Genomic DNA, 26,186 nt, shown 5'->3' with positions numbered 1-26,186 from the left:
AAAAATTAATTGTGCTCTATATGATTTAGAGGAGACACAATTTTAATGTGAGACACTATCTGTATTTCAAAATTTCTTCAAGGAATGTTTTTTAGCATCAAAGCTAGTCATTCTATGAGTCATTCAAGTCTGTCATAGAGCCCATCAGACAGGGCACTTGCCTTGTACATGGCCAACATGTGTTCAGTCCCTGGAACCTCATATGGTCTTCTAAGCACTACCAAGAGTGATCCCTGATTGCAGAGCCAGAGTATGCCCTTAACACCGCTGGGTATGTCCCCTTCCACCAAAAGACAAAAAAAAAAAAAATCTAGGCACTCTTAAAAATAATGGGGGAAATAGCAAAATTTTTAAATGAGAAAATACAGCCCAATTCCCTACTCAAAGATAACCAATTGCTAAAAGCATTTTTTTGGTAATTTGCATCTTTCATGACCTTTGGTTTTCAGCCTAATAACCATTTTTTTCAAATTGCATGAGGCATTATAATTACAGACAAAAATATATTAACGCCTTATTAACTTTTTGTTTCAGTAAAATGATCAACCTTTCAGTTCCTGATACAATCGATGAAAGAGCAATCAACAAAAAGAAACTTACACCTTTCATCATTCAGGTATGTTTTGTTCTTCCCGCTTTGTTCCAGGAAGCTACTTTATCAGAAAAGGCTCTTTATTGTCTGTGTTCTCATTTAATCCCTTTTTTTTTTTTTGCTTTTTGGGTCACACCCAGCGATGCTCAGGGGTTACTCCTGGCTCATGCACTCGGGAATTGCTCCTGGCGGTGCTCAGGGGACCATATGGGGTGATGGGAATCGAACCTGTGTCGGCCATGTTGGCTGCATGCAAGGCAAACGCCCTACCCGCTGTGCTATCGCTCCAGCCCCAATCCTTTTTTTTTTTAATTTGTTCTTAATTAATTGAGATCCTGTGGTTTACAATAATAGATTCTGGTGCACATAATTCCAACACTATACACATTACCAGTGTACCCAACTCCCACTCCCTAGGAGCTCAACATCCCTGCCTCTCATCTGCCTCCCCAATTCAGTTTTGTGTGTCAGTCCTTCCATTAAGTTGCCTTTGGTCCTTTGTTGCTACTTTTCAGTGTATCTTTATCCTTTTAACAACTGATTTAGGATTATTATCCAGATATAGAGAAGAAAGGTGTAACCCAGAAAGGTTTCTAAACTTGTTCAAGATCAATGTTGTAATTGCAGTTCAAATCCAAATTCTAATACAGAGCCCCTAGTTATTTTCATTACATACTCTGTTCAAACATGCAGAAATCAGCAGAAATATATTTAATCTGCATAACTAATCTTAAGAAATTGAATGTTTTTCTTTCCTATCAACTTTTAGACTATTAGATGGCAAAGGTTTCTCAAGCAAGACCACCACTTATATATTTAGAAATATAAGGCTTAATTCATATGTATGTAAATGCTTATTTTAATCACACAGTTCTTTCTGTCATTCTAGTATACTTCAGAAGAGACCAAATAAAAATACGGAGTTAATTTTCTGTGGCATTCTGGAAAAGACAATAGTAATAAAGCTGAGACTTGTTTTGGCTATGCTTTTAACAACAAAGTTTGGAAATTGTTTTCTGTGGATCAAGCATAGATAATTCAGTGTTATTTTCAGTGAAGGGAAAAGTAGAACTCTAAAACAAATGAAAAGGTCAAGAAGCAAGTGTATAAATTGGCTGTCTTACAGGAAAACTTGAACTTGGCACTGAACTCTGCTTCTGCCATTGGGTGTCACGTTGTGAACATTGGTGCAGAAGATTTGCGGGCTGGGAAACCTCATCTGGTTTTGGGACTGCTTTGGCAGATCATTAAGATTGGTTTGTTCGCTGACATTGAATTAAGCAGGAATGAAGGTAATGGAACACAGTCATTATTTTTGAAATTGTTTGTTGGTTATTGTTTTTCCAGTTATGTAGACTGTCATGTTTGTGCTTAATTGGGGTGATAGATAATAACTAGAATTAACATAAGGTAATGCTATGGTGTTATTTAAGAAAACAGCCTAATTATAACTTTCTTATTCGGTAGTTATTAACATTTGTCTGGCACATAGAATTCATTTTATTTTTAAAAAAAACACGAAACCACATCGTTTAAAGAAATTTGTCGAAGTCCCCAAACTTGAATTTTATTCTCTTTTGGGAGGGGGGGGTGATGACGAATTTTTTCCATTGCATGTGTTCTTTTATTTATTTATTTTTAATATTATAATAACTCATTTTATTTTTTATTTATTATTTTATTTTTATTAGTGAAACACCATGAGGTACAGTTGTAGACTTACAAATTTTTGTGCTTGGGTTTCAGTTTTGAAACCACACCCAGAAGTGCTGGGTGATTGCTTCTAGTGGTGTTCAGGGTACCATTTGCTGCCTTGGATTTACCTCAGGCTTCTCTCATGCAAAGTGCTCCCCAATCTGCCTAACCATCTGCCTCTCTTTTTCTGACCCTATCGCTGCCCTCAACTCCATTGCTATGTGCCATCATTTGAAAAAAATTGTATTAAACTTTTATGTTACCTTAGATCTAGACCTCTTCAGACAGATTCAAATCTGACCTTAATGAATCTCATCATCCTTCTTACACTACAGGGTTTTTTGTCACAGCATGGATCTGGAGAGTGTATTAATATATGCAATATTATAGTCATGGAGCCTTAGGACACAGGACATTGTCCTCTTTCTGTGAGGTTTAAAATATCACTTCAGATGCTAAGGAGATATGGTGCAAGGGGGTGGTAAGGTGGTTGCTTTGCTCCACTGATCCCAGTTCAAATTCCCAGCATCACATAGAGTCCCCAGGGGGTAATTCCTTAGCACAGAGCCATAAGTAAGCTCTGAGCTCAGTTGGTCCAAGCCCCCTTCCTCCTCCTCCCCTACTCCCAAATATATATTATTTCAAACATTCATTTTATTCCAGAAACATGTCTTGATCCTTAGTTATTTGGGGAGGAAGAATATATAATTTGGAGTTCCTAGCATTTTCAAGGTCTCATAATATGTCAGATCTCATTTTGCACGTATATTCATTAGTGTGTTTTTGCAACGTAATTTTTTAAATGTCAGATTCAATTATATTCCTTTTAAAATAGGTTTAACACTTCTAGAGTTGGGCCCTTATTGGGTTTACATAGAGCATTTGTGTTGCATTTGTTTAATCCTAAGCACCACTATGTATATGTATGTGTGTATATGTATGTGTATGTTATATATATATGTATATATATATACACATACATACACACAAACACATATAAAACATATTAAGTAAACGCAAAGTCTTGCAGACCAGGGAAGATGACTCAGAGGATTGAAATATGTGCTTTACATGCTGTAGTCACAGGTTTGAACACCACTGGATATAACCACTGAGCACCTCTTGGTGTTGCCTCAAAACAAGAGATAATTACACTTAGATATACAGGCCATAGGATTTCTTTCATCACTGGCTGAAACTCTAAAATTTTAAATAATCCTTGTAATTAGTTTATATAAATATGGTGCAATGTAAAATTGTTTATTTTCAAAGTTATGACTTATTTTGTATTTTTAACTTAAAGAATAATTAAGAAAACAGGTTATAATGTATTTTCCCATGTTCCCATAATATATTGTTTATCTGTATAATTTTATAGTTACTTATGCATTTATTTATCTTTTACTAATTAGCAAGTACCTGATAAGCAGGAACTTAAGGTATACTAAGTTTTTCATGTGTATAATTAGAGAGTTAAAAAACTGAATGAACTTGTAATACCAGTGATCATATAACATATTGGCTTGTGGTGTTTCTTTTTTTTTCTCCCTCCTTAAAGCATTGGCTGCTTTACTTCGCGATGGTGAGACTTTGGAGGAGCTTATGAAATTGTCTCCAGAAGAGCTACTGCTTAGGTGGGCAAACTTTCATCTCGAAAACTCTGGCTGGCAAAAAATTAACAACTTTAGCGCAGACATCAAGGTAACTATACAAAAATCTATAACACATTTGGGGGAGCTATTGACTTCAGATTGCATCACAGCATAAAATGTCAAGAAGCAATCCTACCAGTATGTCATCAAACCTTGTTGCCTCTTAGCCCTGAATAGCAGGTTTTAATAGTAAGGTGGAGCTAAGTGAGGAAACTTAGCAGTAAGTCTGACTTTTATTTTCTGAATCAAGGCCAAAACATAGTCTCAGCTTTAAGTATCCTGCCTTCTGTTGAATATAGATTCTGAAAGGAAGGGCCCTGACTGTTATTTTCCTCACTGCCTTTCCCAGGCCTTGGTACAAATGTGGAAGTTCCCTGTTAGTACAGATGTGGAAGAGAAAGAAACGGCTTCTACATTCTCCTCCCTTGTTCTTCTCTCCCTTCTCTTCTATCCTGGTCGCCTATATTTGTATGCTCTCAAGGGTTGCAAATGAACATTTTTTAAAACTATGTTTGATCTTTTCCCATTTTTATCAATGGACCATGGTTTATAACACTATCAATGATAGTTTCACGCATGCATTGTACTAATGCCACACCCACCACCAGTGGGTACCTCCTTTCCTCCACTACTCTTCCAGGGTCCCCTCCTACCCACCACCCTTATCTCTCTACCACCAGCTAAGCTCAGTTCTGTAGACTAGTTCTCCAGCTCTGTTGCCTTTGGGCATTTGTTGCTACCTTACTATGTTTATATCCCACATATGACAGAGATCATTCTATCTATATATTTCCCTCTATGATTGAGTACACTCAGCATGATACCCTCTCTTTCCATCCATAGGGTGGCAAACTGTAAGATCTCATCTTTTTTATAGGCAAGTTGTGTGTATCTACCACAATTTCTTTATTTTATCATTTAGCAATTTCAGTTTGCAGACACCTACTCCAAGGACCCCAAAAAACTAATTTTGAAAAGACATTGTGCCTCTGTTTCATTGCAGCACTAATCACAATAGACAAGATCTGGAAACCCAAGTGCCCAACAATAGATGACTGGATAAAGAAGTTGCATTGCCGCATATGCTACCCAAGTCCATGTGCTGCTTCTGCCCACATGGCCGAGCACATGTTTCCCACATCTCCCCTCTTGAGATGTGTACTTTCATGCTTTCATATCTAATGCTGGGATGTGCGGAGGGGCTCTCTCTGCCTTTGGAGATGCCCACGTTCTCTCTTGAGTACATTATTCTCTCACACATTCTCTCCTTCCCCTTCCCCTTCCAAGAAATCTCCAAATAAAATCTGGTTTACTTCAAAAAACAGTTGCATACACATACAATGAGCTCTTTTATCTGTGTCTCCTACCTCAACCTCTGCCCCAGAGGCTTCCACTGAGACCTAACTCTAACACAATCTCTGGCCTATAAAACACCAGCTGTTTTTCTCTTGTGTTGAATTTTGGTACTCTTATTTTCTCCATCACTAGTAGGTGAAATCAGCAAAGGCAGGAGATACTGGTAATGGCTGCTTACCATGTTTCTTGCCTTTTGCCTGTCAGCAAGAGAGGGTCAAAGTGACTAGAGCAAATATCTCCTTGGCTCTCAAAAATCCAGATGCTGGAACATAGAGTACAAACCTTGAAGTTTTTCACTAGATGTCACTAATCAACAGGGCTATCAAAGTGATACTCTGGATCATATCATTTTTGTGAAGAAGTAATGGGATGTTTGCACTGCTTAACTTATGTCTGAAAATATAGCAGAACTCCCAAATTGTAAAACCAATTTCCCCACTCCTTCATGTATCTTATACAACATGTATAAACCAGGTATAGTTTATTTATTAGACGGATTCAATTCCTTGCTCCAAACATTTGTAAATGGAGTTTATGTTCTGGACTTCAAATACTTTAAATATGTAAGAGTATATCTTGTTGTAAAATGAATCCTGCTTAGAATTTTTAGTTTAGTTTTTTTTGGGGCTGGAGCAGTAAGTAGCACAGCAGGTAAGGCGTTTGCCTTATACGTGGCTGACCCAGCTGACCCGGGTTCGATTCCTCCACCCTTCTCAGAGAGCCCGGCAAGCTACCAAGAGTAAATCACCCACACGGCAAAGCCTGGCAAGCTACCATGGTGTATTCCATATGCCAAACACAGTAACAACAAGTCTCACAATGGAGACGTTACTGGGCGTGCTCGAGCAAATCGATGAACAGTGGGAGGACAGTGCTACAGTGCTATCCTGGTTTTGTTTGAGGGCCACACCTGGAATTACTCAGGGGCTTAATCCTGGCTCTTTCTTTGGGAGTTTCTCCTGATGTATCTCAAGGTAGCATATGCAGTGGTGCCAGATTTGGGACTGGGTATGATTTGATCCCTGGCACTGTGTGGCCCCCCAACAAAGTCCTTCAAGTACTAAGCTAGGTGTGCTCACCCACAAAAGGCAAAGAATTATTTGCAAAAATGAAATTATGTATAGATTGCTCAGTCTGTTCTTGCCTTGTCCTCAGTAAATTATCTACCATATATATGCCTCTCGGAGAGCCCAGCAAGCTACCGAGAGTATCCTGCCCGCACGGCAGAGCCTGTCAAGCTCCCCGTGGCATATTTAATATGCCAAAAACAGTAACAATAACAGGTCTTATTCCCCTGACCCCGAAAGAGCCTCCAATATGGCAGCTTTGGGAAAGACAAGTAAGGAGAGGCTGCTAAAATCTCAGGACTAGGATGAATGGAGATGTTACTGGCGCCTGCTTGAGTAAATTGATGAACAACGGGATGACAGTGATATTCAGTAGATAATTATAAGCAAAGGCACTTTTTTCTTTTTTTAAAAAATATTTTTATTGAACCATGAGATACAGTTACAAAGCTTTCATGATTGAGTTTCAGTCATACAATGAACGAACACCCATCCCTCCACCAGTGCATTTTCTTCCACCAATGTTCCCAGTATCCCTCTCGCCACACCCATCCCACCCCCTGCCTCTGCCGCAGGCATCTTCCTTCTTACTTTTTCTACTTTTGGGCTTTATGGTTTGCAATACAGATACTGAGAGGACATCATGAAGCAAAAGAACTTTTACAGTAGTAATGCATTGCTATTTAGAAGGAGGTCAATCCTAAGCCCAGTCAGGGTCAGATCTGGATTCTTATACTATGAATTGATCTGAAATTACTTACATTCATCTGATGTTCCTTATTTGTCTATTCGTTTAGGGCACTGTGTTTCAAATACACTTGGATAGTTTAAGATGCAGGTTTCTGAGCAGCTGTCAGAAAAATCATAATTGGGTGGGTCTGGGGTATGATCCAATCATCTGCGTTTTAACAGCTTCCCTTAGGGAATGAGGTACAGAGCCTAAAGTGGGAAACACTTCCTTATACCTATCTGGACTTTCCAGGTTGGATAATAAAAACCATGGCAGCTGGGTAGGTGGTCTTAAGATCTAGAGGATTAAGAGAGCGTCATTCTGGTTCCTGTCCTTTAGTCTTCTAGAGTTGCAGGCTTTGGCCAGCATTTAGAAAGCCTTAATTGTGTTTTCACTGGTTTAGTGGTTGTCAAATTGTAGTATGTCGAGTGTCTTGAATTCACCCAACACAGAACCTGTATGAGAAAATCCACTTAATTTTAGAATAGGTTTTGGATTCCAAGTAAAGTTTTCCAAAAAAATGATGAAAGAGTTAAGGGTTGAAAACAAAACGAGAAGCATGTTTGGTTAAGTAAATTAAGATTATGAAAGGGTTCAGTGTTATTTCGCTGACTCAAATGTTTGTCATTTAATTTTATCAATAAATACTTTTGTAGTTAATCTTTTATTCATAGCTTGTGATATATATTTACTTCATATATCTGTATATATATAGTAATGATGTAACTTGTTTCTTTTTCTTTCCCTATGCTTCCTGGATTTCTGCTCCCCTACCTATTTTTTGCTTACTTGTTTTATCTACCAAGCTTACTGACTTCAGTAATTCAGTGAAGGTACAGAACTAGTTATGTCTTTACTAGCATTTCCATATTGATAACTCAGTAAATTATAAAGTCGTGGAAAAGTACAATTTATATATATTTGAGGCAGACACCAGGACAGATCACAAATGGACTTTTCTTGGGGAGAGATAGGTTAAACTGTGAGACAGAGATTTGTGCCATATATTCTCACAAAATTCAACACAAATACCCTTCCAAACTTGGGATGATAGGATGCAGTAATTACTTGCAGTCATGGCCTCACTGATATTTTCAATTCATTCATAGGATTCCAAAGCGTATTTCCATCTTCTCAATCAAATTGCACCAAAAGGACAAAAAGAAGGTGAACCACGGATAGATATTAACATGTCAGGTTTTAATGTAAGTATTGCTATTCTTTCCAATTCTACAGCCTTTAAAAATTATTATGGATGTCTCCTAAGTACTAGAACTTTTACCATTACATATAAATACATTGACAATATTAAGCATTATTTAAAAATTCATTCATAGACATATGAACAAAATTTATAGGCAGAAAGTCTAGCTTTGATTTTATTTTAGTAGCGCATTAGTGAATACCATAATTAATTGGCATATAATTGGTTTCTTGGTTTTTTTTTAATGTAGGAGTACTATTCAGCCACTGAATAAGCTGACTGAAGCAGGCATGAACTCCACATTACTTTTTAAAATTTTTTAATTGAATATCCATTACAAAGCTGTTAATAATTGAGTTTCAGTCTTACAGTGATCCAGTACCCAACCCTCCACCAGTGGTTCTTGGTACTTTTGTATGTGTGTGGTGCTAGGGATTGAACCCAGGGCCTCACACATGCAAGAGAAGTGCTCTATCAGTGCGCCACATCCTGGGCCATGAAGATCTGGCCTATATGGTTTATGTGAATGGCAGGGAATATTCAAAGCCAAGTGTGGGGGTAATTAGTGCTTTTCCAAATTCTTAAATTATAACTACAGTGGTAGATGTATTGGCATATTCATATTATGTATATGTAACATTCCTGCATTTGAAGTAATGTGAATATATGTGAAAACACCTATCTGTGAAATCCACCTTGGGCAATCATTATCTTGGCCCTGTTTCCTAATTACATCAATTATTTATTCAGTGACGTTGTACACATTCCTTCCCAGAACTGGCTCTCACTTTTCTCAACCCACAAAGTAAGAGCTCAACTAAACTATTTGAGTCAAATTTCTAGGATCCTGAGGTTTTTTGGTTACCCATGAGACATGAAATTGTACATTCTATTAGTTTAAAATGCAACCACATTTCTAGTCTATTAAATACTAGGATTGGGTGAATGAAACTGGCTAACCCATTCGGAGAGTCCTTACCAGAATCAAATTTATTAATTGATGTGGATGCTTATATTTCTGTCCTTTATGGAAAATAAAAAATTCTTTGGCTCAAGTTACCATTGGAATGGACAAGGGGGTGTCCTGACTAGAATGGCTAACTTAGGGTTTTCTTATGTCTGTGTAAATCGCACCAGTGTACTACAGATTATGATACATTTCTCCAGTCATTCTTCCCTGACCGATCATCTTAAACACTCCAGTCTTTCTCTTTTCCCTCCTTAGAATCACTCAATGACTTCCCATTGGCTTATTCAGTCTGAAATGTGGGGCTTAGCATTTTAAGGCCCTATACAATCTTAGTCCTTTCTCCTTGGCATATTAATTTTCTACTAGTTTGTATGAGCACTTACCACTTCCCAACCACCATCATTTTGTCTAAGCCCTTTGCCTTGTTCTTCAGTGTCCTTCATCCTTTTCAGCCTTACACTTTACTACCTTTCATATACATGTAACTTGTGGCTGACCTGTTTAATTTTATTTAATTTTTTGTGGCTCTAGGGATCAAACCCAGGGCCTTACACATGCAAGGCAAGTGCTCTATTACTGAGTTAACACCCTTAGTCCCTATTTTAATTTTAAAATCTGAAGTTTTTAGCACCCCCACACCCAGCGTTTTTTCAAAGCGCTATGGTCTGGCGCCATCTAGGTTATTTTTAAGCTACCGTATATTCAACACATCATTTTTTTCCTTCTCCCCCCCGCCATTCAAAACACTTTTATAAGAAGCATATGTTGGATAAAAGAAGGTAGAATTACAGATCCAGCCTATCATTGTAGGGAAATAGTTCTGTATTTTTAGTATGGCCTTTAAAATGTCTTTTTATATTTACTTCAACAGGAAACAGATGACTTGAAGCGAGCTGAGAGTATGCTTCAACAAGCAGACAAATTAGGCTGCAGACAGTTTGTTACCCCTGCTGATGTTGTCAGTGGAAACCCCAAACTGAACTTAGCCTTTGTGGCTAACCTGTTTAATAAATACCCAGCACTAACTAAGCCGGAGAACCAGGATATTGACTGGACTCTGCTAGAAGGTAACTAAAAGTTTCTCAAATTTTCAAGTATGGGTCTACAGAGCAGAAATGCATAGAGCACTGATTTCATAATATTGACTTCCTTTGTTTCACTATCCACTTTCTGTAAGCAAATTGATACTAGAAGTAGACCCCGTGCTCAGTGATTACTGGAAGCTGAGACAAAGGAATAATACAAATTTTTTTTAAAAAGTGGAAGAAGCATAGAAGTGAGCTTTTACATTAATATAGTCCAGCAGCACTTTGTTTAAAGCCTCTTAGCAAGCCAGTGTTTTTGTTGCTGTTTTAAAAAGTCTGGTTTCGGCAGGGCTGGAAAGATAGCACAGCAGGTAGGGCATTTGCCTTGCACATGCGCTCTCCCCCCCCCCCCCCCATTTGATCCCCAGCATCCCAGATGGTCCCCTGAGCACCGCCAGGAATAATTCCTGAGTACAGAGCCAGGAGTTACCCCTGAGCATCGCTGGGTGTGACCCAAAAAGCAAAAAAAAAAAAATCTGGTGGTGCTCAGGGACTATTCTTAACTCGGGGCTCACAAATGACCCCTGACAGTGCTCAGGGGACCAGTGTGCGGGGAGTTTGGACCAGGGTTGTAGACATTGCATTTGTATGCAAGTAAGGCCAGTATCTTATCTCTGATACTACTCTCTAGCTCCTCGGGTTTTGTTTTAATATAACTCTAAAATTTTAGCTCTCAATTTAGAGGTTTTTTTTGTTTTTGGTTTGTTTGTTTTTGCTTTTTTGGGGAGGTTACACCCGGCGATTCACAGGGTTCACTCCTGGCTCTGCACTCAGGAATTACACCTGGCGGTGCTCAGAGGCCCATATGGGATGCTGGGAATCGAACCCAGGTCAGCCGTGTGCAAGGCAAATGCCCTACCTGCTGTACTATTGCTCCAGCCAGAGTACATTTTTTTGTTGTTCTTTCGCAGTCAGACTAACTGGAACTAGCTCCAGTTCTTTTTACACTTAGCTGCTAAAGATTTAATGTATGATCTTTATGTTTAAGTATTGAAACGGCTGAATATGTCTTCTGGGTCATATATGCATGAAGTAGCATTTTGAAACAAGATAAATATAAGTAGTAGTTCATCAACAGGCATCACTATAAAATTTATATTGACCTTGGATCCAGGAGTGTGAGTCAAAGAGCTAGAGTGTATCCTTGGCATGTCGGACAGGAGCCCTGAGTTCAATCCTTGGCACCATTATACCCTCTCCAGCCCCATGGCAGCACCAGGAGTGACCCCTGGGCATTGAAAGCAGAAGTATCCCTGAAAATGTTTCCAAAAAATGAGTGCTTTCAAAGTTTAAAGTAATTTGTTGCTGTGAAAGAGGCATGTGAAAGCTAAAATAAAATGTAGTTCAGTAATGAAGACAAGATAAAGGGGGAAATGTAAATTAAAACGACTATAGGTCCATATGACCATTGCAAAAAGGTCTTACGTGGAAATCGAATTGATAACATTGGTTGCTTTGAGATGCGGGGAGACGGGAGGGAGATTTATAACAAGTTCACCCTCTAAATCACTTAACTGGTTTATTAGAATATTCTTTCATGAAAAGAAATCCAGCAACTTTAAAATATGCATTTATGTAGAGGCACTATTTATTTATTTACTTTTAGCTTTTTGGGCCACACCCAGTGATGCACGGGGGTTACTCCTGACTCTGCACTCAGTAATTACTCCTGGCGGTGCTGAGTGACCATATGGGATGCTGGGAATCGAACCCAGGTTGGCCGCGTGCAAGGCAAAAGCCCTACCTACTGTGCTATCGCTCCCACCACTAGAGGCACTATTTACAGGAGAATATTGGGGAAAAAACCTCAGTTGTTACAGAGGAAATACAGTAATCCCATATGTATTGACAATATACACATATACAAAGTACTGAATAAATAAATTTTGTGATTATTCTAAATAGGAGAAACCCGTGAAGAAAGAACCTTCCGTAACTGGATGAATTCTCTTGGTGTTAATCCCCATGTGAACCATCTCTATGCGTAAGTCTTCCTATTGCTTTTGTAAAGCGTTATGAACATCATAAATGGATATTACACAGATCAGTCCATCAGTAAACATTTTCTAATTGTTTATAATGATTATTTTGGAAAATCTTTAGTCATGATTTCTGTTACTTTTTTTTTTTTTTTTTTTTTTTTTTTTGCTTTTTGGGTCACACCCGGCAATGCACAGGGGTTATTCCTGGCTCTGCACTCAGAAGTTACTCCTGGCGTTGCTCAGGGGACCATATGGGATGCTGGGAATCGAACCTGGGTTGGCCGAGTGCAAGGCAAATGCCCTACCTGCTGTGCTATCTCTCCAGCCCAATTTCTGTTACTTTTTAAATACATAAAACTCCAAACTATTTCTTTACATAAGAAAAAAATATGTGTGTGTAAATGAAAGAATGTATGTGTCTTTATAGCCCCCCTAGGAGTGGGCTATATTTTTATTTATATTTTCAAATAGAATACCAGGAACACCTTAAATAGATCATCCATAGAGTTTTACAGCCTGAAATGTTCTATTCTACATGGACCTCCTCACTCCCCTTTGTTCTAGCCATGTATTCCAGTTTTGAACACCACCTGCCATTCTCTAATCACAGACTTTTATTCTTTCATAAAAACACACACACAGAGACACACACACACTTTACCCATTACTTGCCTCTCTGTCCCTATTCGGCATTCCCACCAGCAATGAAGCAGGGTCCCTTCTTGCCGCATCCACGCCAACACTGGTTGCTTTTGTTCTTTTGGATGTGGGCCAGTCTCTGTGGTGTGAAATGATATCTCATTGTTGTTTTGATCGGTATCTCCCTGATGATTAATGATGTAGAGCATTTTCTCATGTGCCTTTTAGCCATTTGGATTTATTTTTTATTTTTTTAAATTTATTTATTTATTTTGAATACCCATCCCTCCACCAGTGACCATTTCCCACCACCGCAGATCCCAGTATCCCTCCCACCCCCCACCCCCCCAAACCCCCCCAACCCACCCTGTCTCTGTGGCAGGGCATTCCCTTTTGTTCTCTCTCTCCTATTGGGTGTTGTGTTTTGTATAAGAGTTTAGCCTGATTTTCAGGGAGAAACGTTGGATGATTTACTTTCCATTGATCACTTTCTATATTGGGAGATGTCTATATTGGGTTTGGAAGAAAAGTCCTGGTTCCCACATACTCGAGCTATGCTTGTAAAGGCTCCTGATCACCGGGGTTCCATCTGGAGGATTTCTTTTTTAATTAATTAATTATTTCATAATTTTATGTATTTTTCTTCTTATTTTTATTTATTGAATCACTGTGGGAAAAGTTACAAAGCTTTCAGATTTAAGTCTTGGTCATACAATGATCAAACACCTTTCCGTTCACCAGTACTCATTTTTCCCCACCACGAACCCCTCCCACCCCTCCCAGTGCCTGTGAGGCAGATGATTTCTACTTAACTCTTCTCTACATTGATTACATTCATTATTTTGACAAAAGATGCACCATTATTGTTTAGAATTCCCCCCTTCCAACAATCAAAATTGCTGAAAAGGCATTGTGAAATACTTTGTTTTCTATAGCTGGTATGAGAATCATATAATGTCATATAATGATTTTGGATTTCTGCAAAGAGCCAGATAATTATGAGATTGGTTTCTGTGCGTCTGTTGTTATGGCTGTGCCGGAGTGCCACCTGTGAGGGGCAACTCGTGACCTTGGTAGGGCGTGAAGGACGAGCTGGTACCGCCCCCCCCCTTCCCATGAGACTGACCCATGACCCCGTCACCGCCGGCTCATACCTCACTTTCCTATAAGCTCTGAGGCGGCGGCCACCTTGCTGCTGGGGGGCAGGAAAGGCAGAAGAGAGCAACACCCTTTCCCTCCCGGGGAGGCATGGCACCATAGTTTAACGCATGGACCATTCATTTTTCTGCCGCAAGCTGTCGGGCTCTGGAATAAGTCCTTTTGCCTCTGGAGCCATGGCCGTGCCGGAGAGCTGCTTGTGGCGGGCAACTCGTGACCTCGGTAGGGCGTGAAGGACGTGCTGGTACCATCCCCCTTCCCATGAGACTGCAGTTGCCCCATCACCGCTGGCTCATACCTGGCTTTCCAATAAGCTCTGAGGCGGCAGACACCTTGCTGCCAGGGGGGAAAAAGGTGGAAGGGAGCAACACCCTTTCCCTCCTGGGGAGGCATAGCACCGTAGTTTAACGCAAGGACCATTCATTAGCCATTCGGATTTCTTCTTTGAGAAATTTTCTGTACGTCACCCCATTTTTTGATGGGGTTGGATGTTTTCTTCTTGTGGAGTTCAACCAGTATTTTGTATATCCTTAAGTGAGTTGGATGATCTTCATGCTCTTTTCGGCACAGATAGAAAAATAGGAGCCGTGGCTTTTACCTGTTGTTTTTATGTATCTTGATTAATAGAGCGGTGTTATTGCAACACTGATGAAATGTTTTTTAATTATTAGTGACCTGCAAGATGCCCTGGTAATCTTACAGTTGTATGAACGAATTAAAGTTCCTGTTGACTGGAGTAAGGTTAATAAACCTCCATACCCAAAACTTGGAGCCAACATGAAAAAGGTAAATCAAGTTGCCATAAATCTTGATTAGCAACTATTTTGTTTTCAGTATGTTTCATTTGTATGGCAAACTCTTGATGCTGATCTTCCTGGAGACAGAAATTTTGTCTCATTCATCTGTGTGATGTGCACTAAGAAATTTGAGAGAGAGCTCCCAAGCAGGGCTCATGAAGCCCAGGGACCCTGTTGACAAGTTTTGTCCAACCAAGTCAGTGATTCAAAGCAAGAGCCAGAGGGTACGGTGCTGCTGCTCCTCCCCCCATGAGGGGTATTACCTGGGCATCTGTAGGTGCTGGGGCCCTTCAGGGCCACACCCTGTGGTACTTAGGGGGCCTCCAGGGCTGCATCCTGAGATGCTCTGGGGACCTTATGGTATCGAACCCAGGAGCAAATACAGAACCCAGGCTGGATGATAGGCCTACACTCTTTAACTGCTATTCTATATTCCGGCCCAGCAAATGAAAATATTTCACCGTTTACTTTTATGTGTTTACAGCTAGAAAACTGCAACTATGCTGTTGAGTTAGGGAAGCATCCTGCCAAGTTCTCACTGGTTGGCATTGGAGGGCAAGATCTGAATGATGGGAACCAAACCCTGACATTAGCTTTAGTCTGGCAGCTGATGAGAAGGTAGGACACATGGTTTTATTTTCTCTATTACATGTTTTTTGATCTAGTGATGTTTCTGCTTTTTTTCCCATTTTGCCTTTTCGCTTAAACTTTTTTTGTCTTTTAGTCATGACTTAAGTAAACATGCCAGTGACACACCTTTAAAATTTTCAGTATTCAGAAACATCTTGTGTGTGAGTGAGTGAATGAGTGTGTGTGTGTGTGTGTGTGTGTGTGTGTGTGTGTGTGTTGGATGTTTAGCAATAGATGCCTCCTTGAAAGTTAAGCAGCACAGCTGTGAATATTTTTCTTTTTTCCCATAAGAACCCTTACATGTAGACAGAAGAGCCTTATTTATTGTTAGTAAATTGAAAAAATTAGCATTTAGTGGGCACATTCAGAGAAAAGGCTGGGGGATTTCACATAGCCAATTAGTATAGTGCAAAAATTCTGACCAAAGATTGCTGGTTTCATTTGACAAAGGTCTCTTAACTATAATGCTGGAAAGCATAGCGGATTGTACAGATTGTGTATGAGGTTGCTCATAAAGCACAAGAAAGCTTCTCCACTACCACTATACCGCAAAGGGTAGATCATGGCAATACTTGAAATATGAGAAAAAATTTTATATAGCATGACTCTTTCCATAAAATATTAGGCAAACAAACCTATCTGGAGCCTATCATGGCATTTTGGTCTCAAAGAATGAGACAGGTATATAAGGAAATAAACAAATATACAAGGACTCCCCAAGGTTTAGGGTCATCTGAGCAGCCATCCTTGGTCTCACTGTCTGGCTGTTTATTCAATATTGTATGCTCCCCTGTCCCAATACTGAGTCAGCTATTGTTTTACCTTGACAGACATTCCAAGGACTGTTAGTAAGTACATTAGCATTTAGTGGGCACATTCAGAGAAAAGGCTGGGGGGTTTCACATAGCCAATTAGTATAGTGTAAAGTCAAGATAATTTCCTGTTCTATTTTACCCTCTGTCGCCCTCTATATTTAAAAGACCCAAATCTATTTTATATTCTTTCCTTGCCTGATATATTTTAAAAGACCTCAATTGTTTTGCCCAGGGGACTATCGCAACCTTGAGTTTTGGGGAGATAGAAGGAATAAAGCCCAGGAAGGTAAAAACTTTTGTCTAGTGATTGCAGTTTTATTAAGTATGGAGTGACCTTTTCTCCTGCTCTTTAGATATACCCTGAATGTCCTGGAAGATCTTGGAGATGGTCAGAAAGCTAATGATGACATCATTGTAAATTGGGTGAACAGAACGTTGAATGAAGCTGGAAAGTCAACTTCCATTCAGAGTTTTAAGGTAAAAATTCCTACATGTGTGATTATCCATCACTGATTGCTAGAGAATATCTTTAACTTGGAAGGACAATCTTTGGTCACTTTGTGCATCAGCATTCTTATAGAGCTAACACCCAGATACTCTTAATTCCCTGGCATTGTTTTTAGAAGTTTTTATTAGTAAATCACATGTTAATTTGTTCCTATGGAAGTCTCAGATTTGTTCTCCTTTTATTCTAGGACAAGACAATCAGCTCCAGTTTGGCAGTTGTGGATTTAATTGATGCCATCCAGCCAGGTTGCATAAACTATGACCTTGTTAAAAGTGGCAATCTAACAGAAGATGACAAGCATAATAACGCCAAGTAAGGGAAAAATTAAAATATTCTGGAGAGAGCACAGGCAGGAAACACAAGTTCTGTCTTTAAAGAATGGTATACTCATGCTGAGGCTTACAGATTTTTCAGGGTATTCATATGCTCCTGAACTCAGAGCTTCCATTGCTAAGAATAGCATCTCACTTTTGAAGATCCCAAAATTTCTACTAAATTTTACAAATTAGAAGGTTGCAAAAATAAGGAAAGCAAAAGCATCCATATTCTAAAACAGTTCATTGGAACAATATTAATCTCTGGGCAGTCAGAACTTTTTCCATTGAAGTATTAAATACCTAAAGGCAATTTTTTTTTAAAAAGGCATCACACATTAGTGAAAATTTTCTTATACTCAGGTGTTACTCTTGGCTCTGCACTAAGGAATTACTCCTAATGATGCTTGGGGATCATATGGGATGTTGGGGACCTAACCTGGTTTGCCCACATACAAGGCAAACGTCCTATCTGCGCTGGCCCCTAGTCTCATTCTTGGGGAGCAAGCACACCCATTGATGCTCAGGAGTTATGTCTTGCTCTGCACTCAGGAGTTACTCCTGGTGGGGCTCTGGGGACCATATCAGATTCCGGGTATCAAACTGGGTTCATCCAAATGCAATGCCTTTCCTACTGTATTATCCCTCCAGCCTCTGAGACTCAGATTCTTCATCAATGAAATAGGGAAACATTAACATTTGTAAGATCAAATTAAAAGTTGTGAGACCAAGCTTTGTGCTTAATCTTGTAGGTACTCATTCAGTTCATTGTTCCTTTAGTACATTGCTGAAATGATGTCCTGTATGTTTTAATGCAAGTAAAGTGAGCTGAGGCTAGTTATCTGTTAGGGTGTTCTTCTCTCCCTTTCACATTTTTTCAGAAAGTGTTCCCTACGATGTCTTTTATACTCTTTCTACATAGTCAGATTTTATTATCTTGCTTGGTTTCTAAAAGGGCCTGTGACTTAACCCTCAGCAGAAGACCCTGCCCTGAAAGCTTTATTACATTTTAACAACGTTGAGGTCTTTTTCCACCTTTTTTTACTTTCACCTAGGCTATGACCTGTTTTCATGGGCGTTCTGTGGAAATTTTACTCATAGCCACTGAAAATCTGTGCAGCATATTTCAAAGGACAACGATAGGACATTGATGCAAAACTTTGCACATCATTTCTCCTTTCTTGAAAGACATTCGTAGCATAAATGTTAAAGAGTTAATAGCCACAATATACAAAGAACTCTGAATACTTATTTTAGAATCTTGATAATCTTTTAAGATTTCTATTAAAACACACCTAGAAATGCCTTGTGTATTAACCCATGTGCTCTCAGCTGGGGGCATCAGTTTTTTCTTCCACTCTTTCATTTATCTTTTCCATTCCTTGGGCTAGCTACTTTGGCCATATATCATGAACATTCTCTCATCTCCCCTGAATATTTGGCAGTATGCTTTTTTGGGGGGCAAGGGTCTTGGGCCACATCTGACTGTATTCAGGGCTTTCTCCTGGCTCGGTGCTCAATGATCATACAGGACCAAATGTGGTGCCAGGGATCAAACTCGTGTCAGCCACATGAGAGGCAAGCACCTCACCCACTGTCCTGCTCTTTGGCTTTATTTGGAAGATGTGTATACTTCGGCAACTTGGATTATGCCTCTCGTAATTTTTCTGCACTGGTTCTCTAAGATCACATGGCAGTGTCTGTTATCTTATTATAGACTCAGTGAGATTATCGACATTGACTACACTGTCAATCTCAGCTCTTTGTTTGTTTGTTTGTTTGTTTTTTATTTGAAGGGCTTACTTGACTTTTTCCTTTTGGTTTTTGAGCCCCACCCAGCTATACTCAGGGCTGACTCCTTGCTCTGTGCTTATGGATCACTCCTGGCAGGCTCAGGTGACCATATGGAATGCTTGGGCAAGCATCCTTCCTGCTGTACTCTGTACACTCTGACCCTTGATTATTTACTTATTTATAGATGTATTTTTCATATTCATTCACTGCTCCAAGATTCTTATTGGGATGGATTAATATTAGTAGTCCCAAATAATGGAGCTTAATAACTTGGTATCTCTTCAGAGAACTACCAATGTTCCAGGGAGGTAGCTCAGAGGGCTGGTGCTCATAGCTTGCATGAGATCACTAGCACTTGGCAGTCTCCTTGGACACCAGCACTTGGCATAGCCTTAGAGACTCTGCAGCACTTCAGAGTCTGAGCACTCAACTGCCAGGTCCTTACCACAAAGATGTGTATTGTGGGAAGTAGCCCCCACGTCCCTGAGTGCAACTGGGGAAGCCCCCCAAAAAGAACAGTATCAAAAACATAGGGCTGGAGCTATAATACAGCAGGTAGAACACTTACCTTGGATGCCACCCACCTGGGTTTGATCCCCGGAACCCCTTATATTCCCCCAAGTCCACCAGTGTGATATCTGAGTGCAGACAGAAATAAGCACTGAACACCACCGGTGTGACCCCAAAATGGACCAAAATAGTAGTGATGTCAGAGACGAAGCAATAGAAAAGCGACACTGTTCTGATTTGAGCTTTCAAAATGGAAGGTTTGTATCCCAACTTGTTATATAAGAGGTCAGAGATGGCTCCTGTTTGTCCTTGACTGACAAGAACTTTTCCTTTCTCTTTTGTTTTCTAATAAAACAGGTATGCAGTGTCAATGGCTAGAAGAATTGGAGCCAGGGTCTACGCTCTGCCTGAAGACCTGGTGGAAGTAAAGCCCAAGATGGTTATGACTGTGTTTGCATGCTTGATGGGCAGGGGAATGAAGAGAGTGTAAAATAACCAAAATGAATAAAAGCAGCCTTGCTCCCAGGTGCATGATTAGTAAGTCAGCTATTGCCAGGTGACGTGCTCATGTCTTCGGCACTATTGGTCATTTCACACTTTGATGCTGCCTTGTGATTTGTATTAAGTAAACCACATACAAGCTTGAGCCCCAGCAGTGGTAAGTGCTGGCAACAGCGTGTAAAAGGACTTTAAGTTTTATTAAGCAGACTAGCTCATCATGAGAGCCTGGGGGAGGGGAAGAATTCTCAGAAAAACATCTCTTTCCCATAGTCCAAGTTGCATTGTTCATGCACACCTGCCTGGAAAGTGCTCGCAGCCAAATAAATTGTATATCTCCCCTCCATAGATTGCTGTTTTTGGCACCTCCCATTGCTGTATGCTGTTTTGATGTTATCTCTCTCCCTCGTAGAGTATCAACCTCTTAGGACTTACTTAGATGATTGGATATGAATATTATTAGACAATAATTTTGCTTTCCAATATGCTAGTTCTTATTGAAAACTGTGGCCAGAGGGTATTTCGATATGAGTATCCTTTGTTCAAGACTTGACTGAAAATTTTTGCGGAAGTAACTGGCTGTGCAGAATGTAATAGAAGCTTTTCATATTGTTTTATTCTTAAAATTAGTATCTTTTTACAGTATTCTTTCTACATGATCTTTTTTTGTACATTTAAGAATATTTTGATTACATTAAATAAGACTGCTGATTTTGCTACTTTTTTAAGGGGCGATCAAGTAAGGAAAAAACACATCTAGGTAGAGGAAAAATGAACCTTAAAGTTGCATCTTCCCTCTCACACCCATGCTGTAAACAATAGACATATTTTGTCTTGAAGATGCTTCGTCATTATATGCTTATTTGTTTTGAAACCTGTACCATCAAACTCTCTCTTTAGATTTAAAAAGCTTTGGAGTATGATGCTTTTGAGGAGAGAGTGGATTCAGAACTTAGGATACAATAGGACAGGTGTGCTAAGTGTACAATACAGTTTCTAATTTTACACCTGAAACAAGGAGATGTGGTCACTAAGATATAAAAATATATATGTAGAACTTAACATACTCTTGCTTTTGTCACGCTGTTTGCTGTAGTATTCAAGATCATAATGTTACTCTAATTCTTAAAAGTGATGTAATCTGGTAGCAGTGAATTAGTTTAAATAAAGGCATTTACTTAATACTTAGTGTCTCCATGCTTTTGTCCTTTGTGTATGTGCATGATGTTTGTCAGCCTTTTTTTCCCCCTCAAGTGTTCTGACTTTTATGGTACACTCTATGAAATAATTGTTAAAATTGAAAGTTCCATGGCCTGGAATTAAGGATACTACCAATTGAGTAAAATGGTTTTCTCCCATTTATCAAAATTTCCTTAAGCGGCTCCCCCCTTTTTCTTTTTTTTTTCCATTTTATTTTTTTCCAGTGTTCTAGAATATATAGAAAACCAGAATAATGGGGCTCTGAACAATGAGAGAGGAGAGCAGAATTCTTCGCCTCATTGATGTTGTGGATGGCATAATCCTTTGTTGCTGGGGGGGCGGGCAGGTTAAGTTAAAATAAACTATTACGATGATAAGGAAAATAACAAAAAAGATTGGTGGAGGGTGTATAGGCCCCACTTGGCAATGCTTAGGACTTACTCTTCTCTGCTCAAGTTTCATTCCTAGTAATACTCGGGATCATATATAGTGCTGGAAATCTAACTGAGGTCAGCACCTTAATCCATGAACTATCTCTCCACTCCAGTAAATAAGTTTTTTGACCTGTGTATAATTTAGATTATTACAGTCCCTCTGGAGAGCCCAGCAAGCTACCAAGAGTATCCTGCCTGCATAGCAGAGCCTGGCAAGCTCCCCGTGGCATATTCGATATGCTTTAAAAAAAAGTAACAAGTCTCACAGTGGAGACATTACTGGTGCCCACTCGAGCAAATTGATGAACGATGGGAGGACAGTGCTACAGGGAACACTATATTCTCCACGTATATTTACTAATCTTTAACCTTTTGGCATTGTGTGGGTGTGTTTTATTTTTCTGAACCATTTGGAAGTTTGAGGGTGTCATGTTAAATTTATAAAGAATATTTCATGCTTGTTCTTCAAGCTCGTGTTCTCTTTTGAACATGTAGCTTTTAAATTTTTATTTTAATTTTTTATTTTCATAAAGTTGTTTGCAGTAATGGATTACATTCAATATTTTGACATCAGTCCTGCCACCATTATTTTGAATTTTCCCACCACCATTCAAACCTGCCAAAAAGACAGATGCTCATTTCACTTAGCATGATTCTCTCCATGACCATCCACTTATAAGCAAATTTCATGACTTCATCTTTCCTAACAGCTGTATAGTATTTCACTGTGTAGATGTACCAGCGTTTCTTTAACCAGTCATCTGTTCTCGGGCACTTGGGTTGTTTCCAGATTCTGGCTATTGTGAACAGTGCTGCAATGCACTCATTTGTGGAATATAAAAATAACATGATATCAGACTGACACCCAAGGACAGTAGACTCAAGGTCCAGGAATATTGCTCCATGGTTGGTAGCCTGCCTCATGAGCTAGAGGAGAAAGCAACTGGAATAGAGAAGGAATCACTAAGTCCATACTGGTTGGAGGGATCGTTTGGGATGGGAGATGTGTGCAGAAAGTAGACAAAGGTATCTGTATTGCAAACCAAAATGTCCAAAAGTAGAGAGTACGGGGAAAATTGTCTATCATAGAGGCAAGTAGAGAGGTGGGATTGGTGGGGGGGAGATACTGGGTACATGGGTGGTGGAAACTGCACTGGTAGAGGGATGGGTGTTCGTTCGATCATTGTATGAAACTCAAACATGAAAGCTTTGTAACTATCTCATGGTGATTCAGTTAAAAAAAGAAAAGGCAAGTGCTGGATAAGTTATTTTGTGTTGCTTGTTATAAATAGCATAAGATGTTGCACCACAGCCACATGCTCCTGGAATTCTAAAACTTTAGATAATTAGGGTCTGGAGAAATCTTCAGCGAGCTGTTCTGTTCAGAGATTCTTTTGTGGATCTCAGGATCATGGCCGTTAAGGAGTTTAATAGCAGTTAGTGGGCGTGACCTGCAGGATCCCATACATCCCCTATCCCTTGAGGCCTGGTGTTTGCCATCAATAATCCTGAGTACCTGGGCTTCTCATTGGGTTCTAGAAGTTGGTGGCCCCCGGGGTTCCTAGGGGGCAGGTGGAGGGATGACGCCTGCTCCTATCGGAGGCACTCCAGTGAAATTGGCCTGGCACAAAGTCCAGAGGCATCTCTACAGCGAGCTGCTCAGTTCTGAGATTCTTCTGTGTCTCTTGAACATGTATCTTACTTTTTTGTCTCTGTATACTTTTGCTTACTTTTTTACTTTCTGGAGAAGCCCGTGTTCTCTCTTGAATACATATCTTCTCCCATTATCTCCTTACACTCTTTGTAAGCAAGTTTCATTCAGTAAAAACTATCATTTCACTTACAAAAGAGTATTCACTCAGAAGCACCTCAAGAACATTCTCCTACACAACTACAGTAGCAGTTTTAGAACTCCAGGATTACATATTAATCTCTATGTGGTCTAAACTTAAAATTTCTAAAATTTTACTAAGGTATCTTTAAAGTCGGGCACTTGACTTAGACCAACTTGGCCAACCTAGCTTGAGTTCCCAGAGCACCCCCAAAAGTGACCCGAATTCAGAGCAAGAAGTAAGCCCTGAGAACCACTAGGTGTAACGTATGACCTCCACAACAACAAAAAAAGAGGGACAGACACAGAATGATCTCTTTTTTAAAAATATGTATTATTTTATTGAATCACTGTGAGAGCAGTTACAAAGCTTTCGGGTTTAAGTCTCGGTCATACAAGGAAAGACCCGTACCTTCACCAGTGCCCATTCTCCACCACCAAAAACCCCAGTATACCCCCATCCCACACCCTCCCCCTACCTGTGGGGCAGATGATTTCCACATTACTCTCTCTCTACTTTGATTACATTCAGTATTTCGAAACCAGACCCACTATTATTATTTCGGATTTTACCCCAACACTCAGATCTGCCAAAAAGGCAACAGTAGACAGTTTGTTTTCTATTGCTGGTTATGAATAACATGATGTCGCAAAGCTGCAGTAGTGGCCGCGCAATTTTGAAATTCTGAAATTTTAACAATTAAATCTGGAGGGATTTCGGCCAAAACTTGGGTTCCAAGATTTGTTCCTGAGTCTCTTGGATCATGGTCATTCAGCAGCTTGATCAGGAGTCAGAGGCCTTTTGTGGGCAGCGACTCAGGGTCTCCTTGGGGCAGGGAAAAAAGGGAGTGCTCCACCCCCAACCCGTGAGGACCCGTGTGTCTCGTCACTGCTGGCTTAAACCTGACTGTCCAGTGGTCTCTGGAGGATGGCGGCCACTGGGCTGCCAGGGGGAACAGGCCAAGGCACGAAACCTATTCCCACCTGGGATGGCCTGGCGCCGGTAACCTATTGCAGGGACCGGACGCATTTCTGCCAAAAGTCGCTGGATTCCGAAATTTGTTTCTGAGTCTCTGGAATCATGGCCGTTATGCAGTTCGATCAGGAACCAGAGAGGCCATGCTTCCAATTATATAGCTGAGCCAGAGGTGGTTTGTGGGTGTGTCTCCCACATACCTAACTTTTGGCCATTTACGTTCTTGGTAAACTTTGTCCCAAGTTTACCAAAGGCACAGCAGCAATTTTGGGGAATCTTGAAGTCTGAAGGTGCCATCAGGCTGCTGATGCACTTGCCTCACAGGTACAGATTGACCTGCTGGCGGCACCATACCCCCAGAATGATCTCTTATATGTGAGATATGAAGAAAGAGAATAGTGGGTATAGCAAATGCCCAAAGGCAACAGAAACTGAGAACTTGTCTTCATTAGGAAGCTTACCATGGGGAGAGGTGTTGATGAGGGACACTGGGACAATGGTGGAGGGTGAGTGGAGCTGTAATATTTCATGCTTGAAACCTTACTAATAACTGTTTGTAAACCATGGTGTCCGCCACAAACACAAAGCAACTTACAGGTCACTAATAATTAAAAAACATTTCGTCAGTGTTGCAGTCACATCACTCTGTTAATCACGATACATAAAAACAACAGGTAAAAGCCATGGCTCCTATTTTTCTCTCTGTGCTGAAAAGAGCGTGAAGATCATCCAACTCACTTAAGGATATACAAAGTACTGCTTGAACTCCACAAGAAGAAAACATGCAACCCCATCAAAAAATGGGGCAACAAAATGAACAGAAACTTTCTCAAGTAGAAATCTGAATTACTAAAACGCACATGAGAAAATGCTCTACATCATTAATCATCAGGGAGATGCATATCAAAACAATAATGAGATATCATTTTACAACACAGAGACTGGCCCACATCCAAAAGAACAAAAGCAACCAGTGTTGGCGTGGATGTGGCGAGAAGGGACCCTGCTTCATTGCTGGTGGGAATGCAGAATAGTTCAGCCCTTTTGGAAAACAGTATGGACAATTCTCAAAAAATTAGAAATTGAGCTCCCATTTGACCTAGCAATACCACTCCTGGGAATATATCCCGGAGAGGCAAAAAAGTACAGTCGAAATGACATCTACACTTCTATGTTCATTGCTGCACTGTCCACAATAGCCAAAATCTGGAAAAAACCTGAGTGCCTGAGAACAGATGACTGGTTGAAGAAACTTTGGTACATCTACACAATGGAGTACTATGTAGCTGTTAGAAAAGATGAAGTCATGAAATTTACATATAAGTGGTACTATGTGGAAAGTATCATGCTAAATGAAATGAGTCAGAGAGAGAGGGACAGACATAGAAAGATTGCATACATCTGGGGAATGTACAGTAACAAAATGGGAGACTAACTCCCAAGAATAGCCGAGATAAGTACCAGGAGGTTCACTCCATGGGTTGGAGGCCAGCCTCATATTCTAGGGGAAAAGGCAGTTCAGATAGAGAAGGGAGCACCAAATAAAGGGTGTTGGGAGGATCCTCCCAGGATGAGAGATGCATGCTGAAAGTAGACTATAGATGGAGCATGATTGCCACTCAATGCTTCTTTTGCAAACCACAGCAACCAACAGGAGAGAGAAAACAAAAGGGAATGCCCTGACACAGGGGTGGGGTGGGATGGGGGGAGATGGGAGGATGGGAGGGATTCTGGGAGCATTGGAGGTGG

The 26,186-nt window shown here is 40.1% G+C and overlaps 1 protein-coding gene across 2 annotated transcripts in view; it reads left to right on the top strand.

Annotated features, from left to right (window-relative positions):
- PLS3 (plastin 3) overlaps nt 1–21,180 on the top strand; it is a 118,386-nt gene extending 97,206 nt beyond the window's left edge. Inside the window, exons 7-18 of one of the 2 annotated variants that reach the window (XM_056125764.1) lie at nt 535–616; nt 1,719–1,884; nt 3,846–3,988; nt 7,899–7,925; nt 8,202–8,297; nt 10,138–10,333; nt 12,257–12,335; nt 14,802–14,916; nt 15,412–15,545; nt 16,726–16,849; nt 17,068–17,192; nt 19,856–21,180. In XM_056125764.1, coding sequence (XP_055981739.1) covers nt 535–616; nt 1,719–1,884; nt 3,846–3,988; nt 7,899–7,925; nt 8,202–8,297; nt 10,138–10,333; nt 12,257–12,335; nt 14,802–14,916; nt 15,412–15,545; nt 16,726–16,849; nt 17,068–17,192; nt 19,856–19,988 — 1,420 coding nt within the window. In that variant the 3' untranslated portion in view covers nt 19,989–21,180. The remainder of the gene's footprint in view (nt 1–534; nt 617–1,718; nt 1,885–3,845; nt 3,989–7,898; nt 7,926–8,201; nt 8,298–10,137; nt 10,334–12,256; nt 12,336–14,801; nt 14,917–15,411; nt 15,546–16,725; nt 16,850–17,067; nt 17,193–19,855) is intronic. The other variant, XM_056125765.1, reaches the window with a different exon arrangement.
- Nucleotides 21,181–26,186: the final 5,006 nt, after the last annotated feature.

This window comes from Sorex fumeus, unplaced genomic scaffold (genome assembly GCF_029834395.1).
Source record: "Sorex fumeus unplaced genomic scaffold, SorFum_2.1 ptg000058l, whole genome shotgun sequence".
Lineage (NCBI taxonomy): Eukaryota > Metazoa > Chordata > Mammalia > Eulipotyphla > Soricidae > Sorex > Sorex fumeus.
The sequence above is the reverse complement of the archived record's forward strand: the minus strand, read 5'-3'. Positions and strand labels throughout refer to the sequence as shown.